This window comes from Choloepus didactylus, chromosome 25, assembly GCF_015220235.1.
Source record: "Choloepus didactylus isolate mChoDid1 chromosome 25, mChoDid1.pri, whole genome shotgun sequence".
NCBI lineage: Eukaryota > Metazoa > Chordata > Mammalia > Pilosa > Megalonychidae > Choloepus > Choloepus didactylus.
This window is the reverse complement of record NC_051331.1, coordinates 6911518-6927394: the sequence shown is the minus strand read 5'-3', so window position 1 is coordinate 6927394 and position 15877 is coordinate 6911518. Positions and strand designations below refer to the sequence as shown.

General features: G+C 48.1%; 1 protein-coding gene across 2 annotated transcripts; it reads left to right on the top strand.

The window, feature by feature from the left end:
* Positions 1 to 347: 347 nt before the first annotated feature.
* On the top strand, positions 348 to 15841 carry ECSIT (ECSIT signaling integrator). 2 transcript variants are annotated; one of them, XM_037818567.1, is made up of 9 exons: positions 350 to 430; positions 639 to 758; positions 6785 to 6903; positions 10519 to 10936; positions 11213 to 11436; positions 14454 to 14511; positions 14652 to 14800; positions 14993 to 15098; positions 15476 to 15841. In XM_037818567.1, exons 3-9 carry the CDS (start codon positions 6808 to 6810, stop codon positions 15724 to 15726), a joined length of 1302 nt encoding a protein of 433 aa, XP_037674495.1. In that variant the 5' UTR covers positions 350 to 430; positions 639 to 758; positions 6785 to 6807; the 3' UTR covers positions 15727 to 15841. The 2 variants fall into 2 exon arrangements, with proteins under 2 accessions (XP_037674496.1, XP_037674495.1); XM_037818568.1 differs by lacking the exon at positions 639 to 758 and having other exon boundaries at positions 348 to 430.
* Positions 15842 to 15877: the final 36 nt, after the last annotated feature.

Sequence of the window (15877 nt, the reverse complement as noted above, 5' to 3'; positions counted from 1 at the left end):
AAAACAGCGCCTGGCCCAGAGTGAGAGCCCAATAAATGTTTGTTGCACGAATGAAGGAATGCATTTGATTCAGCTTTGGTGAGTCATCTTCGCAGTTCAGGTGGGGAAATTGGGGCCCCGGGGGTCCAGCCTCGCAGCCTGGGAACTGTGCAGCTGCTCGGTTCCCGGCCGCACTCCAAGGTTCTCAAGCTGAGGGGCGGGGGAGGCTTGCCTCATTGGGGGCGTGGCCCTGCACGTTGTGAGGCGGGACCAGAGTAACTCCACGTTCCTATTGGTTATTCTCGGGGCGTGGGCGGGACCTCTCGAAACCGGCCTTCTCGATTTGCTGTCGCGCCGGCGGCCCGTGACCCGGAAAGCCTTCGGGCCAACATGGCGGCGCCCAGCGGCGGGACAGAGCCGGCCCGAAGGCCGCGGCCGGCAGCGTGAAGAGGTACGTGGGAGTGGGAGGTGCGCGTGGGAGGACGAGCGCGAGCTGTTGGGCCCCGGAGCGGCGGGTTCCGGGTCCGGGAGGGTGGAGGGGAGGCCCCACAGGGAACCAGCTTGCAGGGTCAGGGAGCCATGACCTTTTGAGGAGCGGGGCGGGGACGTGCGGGGCAAGGACGCCCGCCGCCCCACGCTCCTTATCTCTCAATTTGCAGATGAGACAAGTGAAGCTCAGAGAGGTTAAGGCGCTTGTCCGGGGTCACAACGCAAGTCGGTGGCGAGGCGGGAATTCGAACCCGTGTCGGCCCTTTTTTTCCGGTGGACCCGGAATCCAGGTAGCCAGCTGCAGAGCTGCTGTACGGACATCCTGCCAGGGTGTTCAGATTTATAGAAGTTTAGATCTTATTTTTCAGCCGATACTTGCTGGATACCTACCATTTACCGGGCACTGTCCTGATGGCTGGAGATACAGCAATGAACGAGACAGATTCCTGGGAGAACAAGTCAGAAATAAGCCAAACAGGATATCAGATACTGCTAACTGCTAAAAATGCAATAAACAGGGTGATGGGGGCTTTTAGATTTGGGGGCGGTCACTGAAGACATCTGCTTTGAATAGAGACAGCCCTGGGGAGATCTGGGGAAAGAACGTTCCAAAAAGACAGCAAAGCAAGTGCAAGGGCCCTGAGCCCGGAATAAACTCGGCTTGTTTAAGAAACAGTGCAGCTGGAGCTGCCAGGGATTGAAGTTGAGTTTGGAGGGGTAGTCCTTGTAGGATTTTATTTTAGGTGTGATATAACATTATTAGTTTCAGACAGAGAGCACTAAATTTAGTTTACATTTTTAAAAAGCTCCCTCTGGCCACCGTGGGGACAAAGGACCGAAAGCAGCGCAGGGCAGAAGTGGGAGACTGGGTAGGTGTCCAGGGGACAGGGGACGAATTGGGATGGTGGCCTGTGGGTGGAGAGAAGTGGATGCATTTGATGGATTGTATGGGGCAGGTCAGGGATAGGTACATTTCCAACAAGCTCCCAGATAATGCTGGTGCTGCCAGCCCCTGTAATATATTTTGAATAGGGAAAGTTTCGAACAGTGATTCTCAATCTTAGCTGCATGCTTGAGTCATTGGGATGCTTTAAAAATGCTGATGCCAGGGCCCCACCCCCAGATATTCTGATTTAATTTATCTGAAGTATAGCCTGGCCATGGGGATTTTTATTTTATTTTATTTTATTTTTTAAAGTTTGTTTTTCCCCCAGCACTTTATTGAGATATAGTCACATATGATATAATCCATCTAAAGTATACAATCATTGGTTCACAGTATCACCACATGGTTGTGCATTCCCCACCACACTTAATTTTAGAACATTTTCATTACCCCAAAACACCAAACAAACAAACAAAAAAAACCCGTCACACCCTGTGCCCCTTATCATCCCGTTATTGACCCTTACCATTAATATGGTACATTTGTTACTTTTGCTGAAAGAATATGAAAACATTACTGTTAACTATAGTCCATATTTTGCAGTAGGTGCATTTTCCCCTGTAAACTACTCTATTATTAATTCCTTGTAATAGTGACATACATTTATTCTAGTCCGTGAAAGAACATTTTTATATTTGTACTATCAATCACAGCCATTGTCAACCACAGGATTCCCTGTTATACAGTCCCCTGTTTTATCCTCCAGCTTTCCTTCTAGTGACATACTCTACTCTAAACCTCCCCTTTCAACCACAATCACCCACATAATTCAATACTGTTAATTAATCTCACTATATTGTGCTACCATCACCTCTGTTTCCTAATTTAAATTCACGCACCATTCAGCACTATTAATTAAACTCACAACAACATGCTACCATCACCTCTATCCGTTTCCAAATGTTTAAGTTTGACCTAGTTAAAAATTCTACACCCAGTAAATACCCGCTCCCCATTTTCTACCATCATTCTGCCTCCCGGTAACCTGTTTTTCTAGATTTTATGTCTCATATTAGCAAGATCATACAATATCTGTCCTTTTGTGCCTGGCTTATTCCACTCAACATAATGTCCTCAAAGTTCATCTGTGTTGTCACATGCTTCAGACTTCATTCCTTCTTACTGCTGAATAATATTCATCATACGTATATTTTCTTTATCCATTCTTCGGTTGATAGACACTTGGGTTGTTTCCATCTTTTGGCAATCGTGGATAATGCCGCTATGAACATTAATGTGCAAATGTCTGTTCGTGTCCCTGCTTTCGGTTCTTCTGAGTGTATAAGTAGCAGAGGGATTGCTGAATCATATGGCAATTCTATACTTAGCTTCCTGAGGAACCGCCAAACTGCCTTCCAAAGTGGCTGCACCATTCTACATTCCCACCAGCAGTGAATACGTGTTTCTATTTCTGCACATCCTCTCCAGCTTGTAGTTTTCTGATTGTTTGTTGCTGCTGTTGTTGTTGTTTTTGATAATGGGTATTCCAGTAGGTGTGAAATGATAACTTATTGTGGTTTTGATTTGAGCATGGGGATTTTTAAAACCTCCCTAGATGATTCTAATATAAACAAAGTCCGAGAACCACTAGAGCTGCATACAGGAAATAGAGAGAAGTGAGGACCAAGTTCAGTGACAGCAAGGAAAGCCAACAGATAAATCTAGAAGGTGGGACTCTTTGCAGCCTCATTTTCAAGGCATGTTCCCCAGACCAGCTGTATCAGTGTCACCCCAGGAGCCTGTTATATGTGCAGACTCTCTAACCCCACCCCAGACCTGTGCAATCAGAATCTGCATTTTAATGAGATCCCAGGTGTTCCAGTTTGCTAATGCTGCTGAGAAGCTAAAACACCAGAAATGGTTTGGCTTTTATAAAAGGGAGGTTATTTGGTTACACAGTTACAGTCTTAAGGCCATAAAGTGTCTAACAATTGGGTACCTTCACTGGAGGATGGCCAGTGGTGTCCGGAAAACCTCTGTTAGCTGGGAAGGCACATGGCTGGCGTCTGCCTCAAGTTCTGGCTTCAAAATGGCTTTCTCCCAGGACGTTCCTCACTAGGCTGCAGTTCTTCAAAAATGTCACTCTTAGTTGCTCTTGGGGTATTTATCCTCTCTTAGCTTCTCTGGAGCAAGAGTCTGCTTTCAGTGGCATCTTCAAACTGTCTCTCATCCACAGCTACTCTCTCAGCTTCTGTGCATTCTTCAAAGTGTCCCTCTTGACTGTAGCTCCTCTTCAAAATGTCACTCTCAGCTGCACTGAGTTCCTTCTGTTTGTCAGCTATTTATATGACTCCAGTGATTTAATTTAGACCCACCCTGAATGGGCGGGCCAACACCTCCATGGAAATTATCCAATCAGAGTCATCACCCACACTTGGGTGGGGCGCATCTCCACTGAAACACTCAAAGAATTACAATCTAATCAACACTGATACATCTGCCAACACAAGATTACATCAAAGATAATGGCATTTTGGGGGACATAATACATCCAAACCGGCACACCAGGTGACACGTATCACGGTCAAGTTTGGGAGTACTGTCAACTTTAGAGGGAAGTGGGAAGGAAAGGGATCCCATTGACTGACTGAGAAACAGAGGCCTGGAAACCAGGATGAAAACCAAGAGGAAGTCCAAAGAGAGGTGGGAAGGGAGAGAGGAAGAGGGGAAGGTCACCTGTGCCAGATGCTGCTGAGAAATTGCACAGGATAAGGCCTGAGAAGTCATCTGTGGCTTTGGTTAAGATGGAGAACACACTTTGGTAAGAGTGATTTCAGAGGAATGGCCGGGGCAGCAGCCAGGTTGGAGAGAGTGAGGATGGTGCCTCTTGGGAGAAACTTCGCCGTAAAGGGAGTAGGATATGGAGCAGAGGCTGGGGTGGGTCCGGATGGAAGGCGCTAGAACAGGGTTAAATGTTGATGATGATCCACACATTTCCCAGCTCATTCTATGGGGTCAGTATTATCCTGATGCCAAAAGCAAACAAAGACATCACAAGAAAGGAAAAATACAGGTCAGTATTTCTAATGAATGTAGACGTGAAATCCTTTTAAAAAAGAAAACTACAAGCAAAGCGAATCCTGCAAAAAGATTATGCACCCAGACCAAATGAGATTTATCCCAGAAGTGCGAGGTTAGTTTAACATCTGAAAATCGATTCGTGTAATTCACCATATTAATAGAATAAAGGACAAAATCTGCATGATCTTAATTTTTGATGCAGAAAAATCACCCTTTCATAATAAAAACATTCAACAAACTAGGATTTGAAGGGACCTTCCTCAGCCTGAGAAAGGGTTTCTAAGTGTGGCAGGTGACATCCTTTTTAATGGTGAAAGACTAGATGCTGTCTGCTAAGATCAGGATGAAAACAAGGATGTCTGCTCTCACCACTTCTATTCAATATTGTACTGGAGGTTTGAGCCAGGGCAGTTAGGCAGAAAAACAGATGAACAGCATCCAGATTGCAAAGGAAGAAGGCAAATTAACTATTTGCAGATAACATGGTCTGGTATATAGAAACTCCTAAGGCATCCATAAAATAGCGATTAGAACTAATAAAGGAATTCAGCAAGGTTGCAGGAGAGAGGATGGACATATAAAAATAAATTGTATTTCCATATACTTACAATGAACAATGTGAAAATGAAATTAAGAGAACATTTCCATTTACAATAGCTTCATAAAGAATAAAATACTTAATAAATTTAACAAAAGAAGTACAAGACTTGTTCACTAAAAGCTACACAAAACATTGTCGAATTAAATCAAAGAAGGTCTAAATTATTAGAGAGACACCCCATGTTTGGTTTGCGGAAATTGACAAGCTGACCCTAAAATTCACATAGAAATGCAAAGGACCCAGAATAGCCAAAACAGTCTTGAAAAGGAACAGAATTGGAGAACTCATACTCCCTGATTGCCAAACTTACTACAAAACAACAGTAAACAAGACAGTGGTACTGGCATAAAGCTAGACATATAGATCAATAGAATAGAATTGAGAGTCTAGAAATAAACACATTTATGATTGGTTGATTTTCAAGAACGGCGCCGAGGCAATTCAACAGGGAGAGATCAGTCTTTACAACAAATGGGGCTGGGACAGCTGGATCTTGACAGGCAAAAGAATAAATTTGAACTTCTTCCTTAAACCACATGCAAAAATTAATTCAAAATGGATTATAGTTCCAAACTATAAAAGTCTTAAAAGAAAGCAGAGGAGAGAATCTTTGTGACTGTGGATTAGACGACAGTTTCTTAGATATAACACCCAGAGCACAGCTACAAAGAAAAAATACATCAGTTGAACGTCATCAAAGTTAAAAACTTGTGCTGCAAATAGTACCCTCTAGAAAGCTGAAAGATAACCCACTGAATGGGAGAAAACATTTGCAAATCATAAGGGTCTGGTATCCAGAACATATAAAGAAGTCTTAAAACTCAGTAACGAAAAGAAAAATAGCCCAATTTTTAAAACGGACAAAGGATCTCAACAGACATTTCTCCAAAGAAGAGACACAAATGCGCAATAAACACATGAAAAGATGCTCAGCATCTTGGAGAGGATGTGGAGAAATTGGACCCCTTACACATTGCTGGCGGGGAGGTAAAATGGCACAGCCACTTTGGAAAACAGTTTGGCAGTTCCTCAAAACGTGACACATAGTTACCATATGTTTCAGCAATTACTCTCTGAAGTATATACCCAGGAGAAATGTAAACATATGTTCACTGAAAAACTTGTACACGAATGTTCTTAGCAGCCCTATTCAAAACAGCCAGAAAGTGAAAACAGCTCAAAGAGCCATCAGCTGAGGAATGGATAAATCAAATGGTTATATCCATACAAAAGAATATATATATTGTTACAATAAGAAGGAATGAGGTTTGAGCCATGTACGAACCTTGAAATCATGCTAAGAGAAAGAAGCCAGGCACAAAAGAGCCCAGATTGTATGATTCCATTTATATGAATGCCCAGAATACACAAATCTATAGACATAGAAAGGAGATGAATGGTTGCCAGTGGTTATGGGGAGGGAGAGAGAGGACTGGGGAGGGATTGCTAATGGTTGCAGGGTCTTTTTTTGGGGGATGATGAAAATATTCTCAAATTAGATTGTGGTGATGGTTGCACCCCTTTGAGTATACTAAAATCCGTTAAACCCTACACTTTAAAAGGGTGATCTGTCTGTGAATAAAGCCCGACAGGGCCCCCCAGTTTTAACTGTCATCCAAGGCCCATTTATGGACAAGGAGACCCAGGGCGCCAGGAGTCACGTGGCAGTTTGGAGTGACCCCCAAGGGGCTCTTGCCTCCGTGAGTGGGTGGGGCCCAGGCTGACACTGTCTCTTCTCTTTTAACCAGGTGGTTGTCCGACAAGAAGAGCCATGAGCTGGGCCCAGGCCACCCGGCTGGCTCGGGGCCTCTTGAGGGGCTGGGGTGGCATCTGCGGGGCCACCCTCCCAGGACCCCCTGTCTCTCAGGTAACAGCCAAGCTGGGCAGTCAGCTCCCCTGCTCCAGGTGTGGGAGGAAGGCCTGCAATTTGTTCCCAAACCCTCAGATAATGCCAGCTCTCGGGGCTGAGCTAACCTGTCCACTTGGGGGGCTCTGTTGAAGGTCCCTAATTTAAGAGGGGCCGGTGCTCACCTGGGTGAGGGGTTGCATTGGAAAATAAGGACGTGTTACATGTTAAGTGGGATTTGGGCAGTGGCTGTGTGTAGCTCTTTCTTAAAACTGGAACAGAAAACTACACTTCCTTCCCTGACCCAAAGTGACTAAGTGGAGCAAGCAGATTAATGACTGTAGATAAAATAATGATGATGATGTTGACGATACTAATAGCAATGGCTTTTTTACTAAGCATCTACTCTGGGCCAGGCCCTGTGCCAAGCATTTCATTTACATTATCTCATTTGTGGTGGTTCCCCTCTTTGGGGGCATCCAGAACTTCCTTGTCCAATTTTTGCCCTCTGCCCCTACCACCTATAGTATTAGTGGCCGAAAATGTCACTTAAAATCATTGCCCCTTCCCCTTTTTTTTTAGCTTCCCCCTATCATCAGGGTGAGCTCACCCCAATGTAAGCACACACTGGGGGCAGCAGGGCAGAGAGATGGGAGGTAGAGAATCCAGTCATCCCATTTCAGCTCCCTGGGCCTCAGTTTCCTCCTCTATAAAATGGGCACAGTGCAAGCACTCCCTCCTAGCACAGTGGTAAAGATTAAATGAGTCTCACTCTGATAAAGTCCCCAACAGTGCCCGGAATGGAAGAATATTCAGTAAATACTAGCCCTTATTAGCTCTACATTTTTTTACATTCAGTTTTATTGAGATATATTCACATACCATACAATCATCCATGGTGTACAATCAGCTGTTCACAGTATCTTCATATCGTTGTGCATTCATCACCCCAATCTATTTTTTTAATTCAATTTTATTGAGATATATTCACATACCATACAATCATCCATGGTGTACAATCAGCTGTTCACAGTACCATCATATAGTCATGCATTCATCACCCCAATCTATTTTTTGAACATTTTCCTTATAACAGAAAGAATCAGAATAAGAATAAAAAATAAAAATAAAAAAGAACACCCAAATCATCCCCCCCATCCCACCCTATTTTTCATTTAGTTTTTGTCCCCATTTTCTACCCATCCATCTATATACTAGATAAAGGGAGTGTGATCCACAAGGTTTTCACAATCACACTGTCACCCCTTGTAAGCTACACTGTTATACAATCATCTTCAAGAGTCAAGGCTACTGGGTTGGAGTTTGATAGTTTCAGGTATTTACTTCTAGCTATTTCAGTGCATTGAAACCTAAAAAGTGTTATCTATATAGTGCATAAGAATGTCCACCAGAGTGACCTCTCAACTCCATTTGGAATCACTCAGCCACTGAAGCTTTATTTCGTTTCACTTGACATCCCCCTTTTGGTCAAGAAGATTTTCTCAATCCCACAATGCTGGGTCCAGATTTATCCCTGGGAGTCATATCCTGCGTTGCCAGGGGGATTTACACCCCTGGGAGTCGGGTCCTACATAGGAGGGAGGGCAGTGAGTTCACCTGCCAAGCTAGCCTTAGCTCTACATTTTTGACCATGCCTTAAATGTAACCATTCTAGTTAAAACATTCAATTTAAAGTAATAGGAGAAATTGAGATGTCAGTATACCATCTAGAGTCAGGGGTCAGCAAACGTTTTCTTCAAGGATCAGAGAGTAAATATTTCCGGCTTTGCCGTGGGCCTCATGGTCTGTGTCATAATGACTCACCTTGGCCGCTGCAGCAGCAGAAGTAGTTCCTGACAATCCATACATGAATGAGCAGGCCTGTGCTACAATAAAACTTTATTTACAAAAGCAGGCTGCTAGGCCGCTGGCTAGATTTGGCCTGTGGGCCGTGGTTTGTCAACTTGAGTGCTGGAGGGTCGGGCCTGCTCCCAGCAGCTGTGCACCCCTGCCTGGGGGGACAAGTTCTCCGTCACCCAAGGGGGTGCCACCATAACAGATAGGGAAACCGATTTCCAAGCAGGAAAGCAGGGTGCAGAACGTCACTTGGCTGGGAAACTCGAAACAAGACACCTGCTGAATCCAAGATCTGTGTTTTTTTTTGTTGTTGTTTTTTTTAAATTTAAAGTTTTAAATTTATCCTTTGAATAGGTGACACAGTTAATGATATCATAATATAGGTGGAACTGTAGAAAGTTCTGGAGCTACACCAGGGCCGGGGTCTGTCCTTCTTCTGTCCAGCCATCGCTTAGTTCCCCTCTCTGGAGGCAAGAGGTATATCCCACTTATTATATTTTCTCAAGAGTTATTTTATACCTACACAAGCAAAACAAAGCTATACATAGAGTTGATTCTCCTTATTCACTGTAGTTCTGTAAAGTCGCTGTCACCCCTGAATTAGTGAATCAGAACCATGGCTCCCAAGGGAAATGCAGTGTCAGGTTCTTGCAAGCTTTGGCCATGATCATCAATCAGTCAATATATACCCTTGTTTTATGTTTATTTCCGTTTAAAGACACCTTATTTAATATACATTCTTGATTCATTAACATTGAACTCACACGCAGTAGTCCACAAACAAAGCTGATCTAACACACGTATTTCCTCCAAAAGGCACGTCCCAATCTTCCTGCATTTAGGAAAACTGGACAGTACTTCAGCACTACACTTAGGAGCCATTTTAAACAACTAAACCACCGACAAAAAGCCCCCAAAGTATGAAAAACGTGGCACTAAATACACTGCAGAAAGGACACTTGATTACAGAACGTGAGCTGAAACAAGAAAGCAGAGCATTGCCTTGCTCTATCTCAACAGGGAACGTGCACATCAAGTGACAGATCTGTCACCGCTCTGCGCATGTCTGCAGATGACCACGAAAGCACTGCGAGTATCGATTTGGGGGTTACAAATACATTTTAGCGAGTAAACAAACTCACAAATACAGAATCTGCCGATAATGAGGATCAACTATATATTTTTTTCTTCTTTTATACAAATGGGAATCTATGTACCCATTGTTTCACGCCGGCTTTTTTCCATTTAATAACACCTTGGAGCTTATTATTCCAATCACACAGCAACACCTGCCTGGGTCTTTTTCGCAGCTGCAGGGGTTCCTTGGCCAGGTACACAGCCAGGTGTTTAACCAACCGCTCCCTTGCTGATGGGTGTTTGGGGTATTTCCACTGCTGCCAAGAATAACTTCCTACAAAAGGCATTTGGCATTAGAGCATTTGTGCTTAGAGCTGTCAGATTTAAACACGCAGATGTTGGATTCCCGGGGTCCAAGGGTGTTTGTTTGCAATCGTGGAGAATATTGCTTTATTATCTCCCCAGAGGTTCTAACTCCCCCAGCGGTGGACACAGTGTCTGTCTCCTCACAGCGGCACCAGCATAGTGTTTTATCACGCTTTGCAATGGCGCCTGATCTTGGGTTTGTCAGCACAGCCCCCACCCTTCCCCGGGGACCCTTGGGGATGCCCCCTGACACTTCTCCCAGCCAAGAGCCTGCCCAGCCGCACCCCAGGGGAGGCACTGAGAGGGGCCGGACTCCAGCAGCCTGTCTTCTCCTAGGTGCCCCCCAAAGCCCTGCGGGGCCTCCACTGCAGCGCCGCTGCCCCCAGCTCCGACTCCTGGCTGGCCCCGCTCCCACCCGAGCCCCCGCGGAGGCCCCCCAAGGCCCTGGCCCACCACGAGGAGCTGTTTGGGGCGGCGCCGGGCAGGGCGCGGGACAAGGCGAGCTTCGTGCGCGCGGTGCGGGGCTTTGAGCAGCGCAGCGTGCGCAAGCGGGGCCACGTGGACTTCATCTACCTGGCGCTGCGCAAGATGCGGGACTACGGCGTGGAGCGGGACCTGGCCGTGTACAACCTGCTGCTGGACGTCTTCCCCAAGGAGGTCTTCCGGCCGCGCAACTTCATCCAGCAGATCTTCATCCACTACCCGCGGCAGCAGGAGTGCGGGGTGGCCGTCCTGGAGCAGATGGAGAACCACGGTGAGGCCCGCAGGGCAACGCGGGGGGCGCTCAGCCGACCGCCCTGGCTCCCTTCCTTACCTCTGTCTTGCTTCCCCTCTGTCTTGCTTCCCCCTCTGTCTTGCTTCCCCTCCCCTCCTCTCTCAGTCGTGTCTGTCTGTCCTCTTTCCCTCCTCCGTTCTGCGTTTTCCTTTCTAATGCCCTCTGATTCTGCGCTCTCCCTGACTTCAGTTTTTCCCTCTCCCCGATTCCTTCTGGGGGCTCCCCTGCTGTCTCACGTCGCCCTCCCTGGCACAGGGGTGATGCCCAGCAAGGAGACTGAGTTCCTGCTGATGCAGATATTCGGGCGCAAAAGCTACCCCATGCTCAAGTACCTGCGCATGAGGCTGTGGTTGCCCCGCTTCAAGAACATCAACCCCTTCCCGGTGCCCCGGAACCTACCCCAGGACCCCGTGGATCTGGCCAGGTTGGGCCTGCGGCACATGGAGCCCGACCTCAGCGCCAGGGTCACTGTCTACCAGGTACCTTGCCCTGGCCACCCCCGCGGCCTACAGCCCCGGCTGAGCCTGGGCACCGCTTGCCTGGGCCCCTCCCCTCCCCTCCGTGATTGTGGGGAAGCACAGACCCCTCCAGTGGGTTCCCGAGGCCCTTTCCCCGATCCCGGACCTCTGCCCCGCAGCTCATTATATTCTCAGCAACTGCCTTCCTTTCTGTTCTCTGCACATTCGACGCCAAGTCCCACCGTGGGCTCTGTGCTTGCTGCTCCCTCTGCCCAGAAACTCCCTTCCCCCTCCCTCCATGGATTTTATGCTCCTCAGGCCCCAGCTCCTCCGTTCCTTCCTCAGGACACCCTTCCTGACATCCCCCTCCCCGTGCTGGCCACATTTACTTATTTGGTTCTGCAAAAACCGTGCCTAGGTTCCCCTGTGTCTCCAAGCAGTTGTTTGTTGAATGACTGAATGATGCATCGCCACCCCCTGCCCCTCTTAGTATGTTAGGGCCTCTGCTCATGCCAGGCTGTGCAGGGGATCCAAAGAGAGCTGCTCACAGCACCCATCATTGGTCCTGGAGGCTGACCCCAGATAGTTTCCCTGCTCTGAGATGGAGCAGCCCTAGGGGAGGCAGCGGGCAGGGAAGGCTTCCTGGAGGAGGTGGGACTTGTTGGGCTTTGGCAGGTCAGGAGAGGTGCAGATTGCCTTCTGCGCAGAGGGAATAGCATGGGCAAGGGCTTGGAGAGGGGCTGGGAATCCGTAGCGGGTGCAGAAAGGGCTTCCTTTGACTGGGGCTTGAGGAAGAAGAGGTCTGGGGGTGCAGGGTTAAAGAACTTGGTTATGAACCTGTTGAGCAGTGGGGAGAGCCACAGGGAGGTTTTAAGAAGAATGGAGAGGGGCTTGGAGTCCTGTTTCTGGAAGGATTCACGATGGCCAAAGCACGGTGTTGGGCAGTGGTGGGGCGGGGCGGCAGAGGGGGTCGGCTTGGAGGTGGCTGCGGAGAGGACGGAGACTTGGCCTTGCACGTCACAGCAGAATGGAGAGGAAGGACGGCCTTTCATTTCTTCTTTCGTGTTTTTCAAGTAACGGGTCTGCATGGTCAAAAGTGCCAAACAGCACACAAAAAAAACACGCAGTGAGTGGTTTGACTCTCCTTCCCCAGCCCCTCCGGCCAGACGTGACCATCCTTTTCAGCATCCTGGGTCTCCTCCCAGAGATCCTGTGCATTAGCAAGCAGATATATCTTTTTTTTCTTCTGCATATGTGTCCTTTTTGTTTATATATTAGTTTTCTCCCTGACTCATTATGAACAATACATACAAGAAAAGTTGAAAACCTGGTCAAATGATCACACTTAATTAGATCCCAGCACCTAAACTGGGCATAGAAATGACCAAATCTCCCTCAAGGAAGGTTATGTAGCTTCAGCCTCTCCACATTGTACATTACCACGCAGCCTGGAAAAGGGGAAAAGAGCAGGTGAAGAGTCATGTGTAGAGGAAACTGCCTTAAAATGTGAGACGGCACGGGGGAAGAAAGTATGTATACATATTTGCATCTTTAACAAAAACAAATACGGGAAAGATTCAAAATCAGAAATGGGTAAAAATGATGATGTCCAGGAGAGCAGGGGTACTTGGGTAGAGGAGCCAAAAACAGAAGCCAGACGTCCCTTTTCATACAAGTTGTCTTTTTTTTTTCTCTCTTAAATTTTTAATTTTGAAATCATTTCAAACCTACAGGATAGTTGCAAGAATAACGCAAACCCCATTCAGGGAATTCCAACATACCACCCCCACGCCACCCTACCCCATGCCCATCTGACACATTTTGGGTTGTGTTTTAGTTATTGTAGACGTTTAGTGTCATCAAAAGTATAAAATTTTAAAAAGGGAAAAATACCCATCAAAATTGAGAACGGGAACGAATGTAACTAGATACCTGATTGGCAACATCAACATAGAGAGAAATAACTTATTCCAAGTCACCATTGAACCCCCTTGTCCAACTACCTCACCGGTATGTTTTCACAAAAATATAACTGCAGATAAATCCTGAACTTAATCCCATAGCTTTAAGGTTAGCGATAATATTGAAATTATTCAATGAATACTAAAGGATAAATCAAATAAGAAAATCTATTACTATTGACAGGAAGCAAGACACTTAGACTGAGAGGAAAAAAGTTTATAAATATATAATTAAAACTCCATGTTATGTTTTAAATGAAAAATTGATATAAATGTTTAAACTGTTCAGCAAAAGGGCCCAGAAGCAAAACCTATACTTCTAGAAATGTTTCTCAAATGGCAGACACACATGCTGCTCCTTGCTTTTTGCTTTTTTAACTTAATAATGTGGCCTGGAGCTCATTCTACGTTAGTACAGTTCATTTTGAACTTGAAAGGATGTATGTTACACGTTACAACAGGTCAGATGGTTCCACCAAAGAGCATGTGCATTTTTTTGAAAAATTAAATTTCAATTTAGGTTTTTGAGCAGTAATTATGTTCAGGGTATGAAGTTAAAAAGATACAAAAGGCTAATCCTCACCACCCTGTCCCTCCTCATAGGAGGCAAATGCTATCTGTGATTTGCATCTTGTGTCTTTTTCCTGGGCTATTCTGTGCATGTGAAATTATTTTTCTTTTCTAATTTCACAAGCACTTAGCACTTACTACGTGGCAGGCATGGTTCTGAGCATTTTAGAACCAGGGGAAGTCCATGCTATTATCATCCCCCTTTGCAGTGGGGGAAACGGGCCCACAGGTAGAGTGACTTGGCCAGGATCACAAGGCTTGTGGCAGAGCTGGGATTTTAACGCAGGTGGGCTGACTCCAGGATTCCCTGGCCTGTGTGTCTTAAATGTTAACAGCTTCTGCCAAATGGGATGGAAGTGAGGAGGAGATGGGTTTGAGTGATGTGCAGGAGGCCCAATAGATGGGGCCCAAGAGGTGCCCTTCGCTCTCCTGGATCCCCGTTCCCCTCTCCTGCGGCTCCTCTAGGGGCCGGGGGCTGCGATCTCCCACTCCCGCTCTGCCTTGCAGATGCCTTCATCCAAAGACTGGACAGGAGCAGTGGATCCCACCCAGCCCCACATTGTAGGTAAGGCCCCCAGCACCCTCCGGCCAGACCTCTGCACCTGCCCCAGCCAGTTCCCTGCTGGGCCTGCGGGGCGGGTTCCTGGGGCCTGTGGATAGAGCCCCGCAGCCAGGTCCCCTGGTGTGTGTGTGTCTCCAACGCAGGAATCCAGAGTCCCGACCAGCAGGCTGCCCTGGCCCGTCACAACCCGGCTCGGCCCATCTTCGTCGAGGGCCCCTTTTCCCTGTGGCTCCGGGACCGGTGCGTCTATTACCACATCCTCCGAGCCGACCTGCTGCCCCCGGAGGAGAGGGTGAGGTTCCAAGGCGCGCAGGTGGGCGCTGGGATGGGGGGATCAGATATGGACGTGGGGTTTGGCCTGGCCCTGCCCGGGGTCCGCTCCTGAGGGGCTTGGAGGCTCAGGCTGGGGGTGGGGGAGTCAGGCCCATGGCTGCAAGATCCTTGGTCCCTTACCCCGCCTGCACTCCCCACCACCCCCGACTAGGAAGTGGAGGAGATTCGGGAAGAGTGGAACCTCTACTACCCCATGGAGCTAGACCTGGAATACGGGAGGAGCGGCTGGGACGACTATCAGTTTGACATCGATGAAGGTAAAAGCCACAGGGGCGGGACTCCCAATGCCTGCAAAGGATGGGGGGTGCCCAGGCCAGGACACCGCCCACTGAGAGCCCATGGATGCACATGGGCACCCACGAGTACACACGCACCCCATCAGGATTGCCTCTGAATGGGCAGCTGAGTGTGACCCGGGCAGTGGCTCCCAGAGGGCTTCCTGGAGGAACCTGGGAGCATGGGGAGAGCCGTCGATGCAGAGGGGACGCTTTGTGCAAAGGCTTGGAGGCACCAGACAGCCGAAAGGGCAGCTTAAGGCCCCGGCCCTTGGCCTCAGAGCGATGTGGGCACGGGTGAGGGGGGCGTCTGCTGCAGCCCCCACTGCACAGACTCTGAGGCCCATCTCTCCCAACAGTGGAGGAAGGTCCTGTCTTCGCCATGTGCATGGCGGGCACCCACGACCAGGCCACCCTGGCCAAGTGGATCCAGGGCCTGCAGGAGACCAACCCGGCCCTGGCCCGGATCCCCGTGGTCTTCCGCCTGGCCGCGTCCACCGGGGAGCTCCTGGTGGCCTCCCCGGGGTTGGAGGAGCCAGCTCCGCCGCCCCCCCAGGCCCAGGAGGAAGAGGAAGATAATCTGCAGCGGCAGGAGCGGGGCCAGAGCTGAGCCTGGGGACACGGGGGCGGTGGGGGGCAAGCTGCGGCCCCAGGAGTTTGTGGACTGGTGTGAAAGGCATGAGATGGCCTTGGTGTGTACAGCAAATAAACGTTTCCTGCCCAGGGCTGCCTTCCCCCGTCCCTGGCAGTGTGCCATCCCC

Coding starts and splice junctions, on each gene's coding strand:
- ECSIT (XM_037818568.1), top strand. CDS start 6,808: ATGAGCTGGGCCCAGGCCACCCGGCTGGCTCGGGGCCTCTTGAGGGGC. Junction 10,937..11,212: donor GGAGCAGATGGAGAACCACG/GTGAGGCCCGCA, acceptor TCCCTGGCACAG/GGGTGATGCCCAGCAAGGAG. Junction 14,512..14,651: donor CACCCAGCCCCACATTGTAG/GTAAGGCCCCCA, acceptor TCTCCAACGCAG/GAATCCAGAGTCCCGACCAG.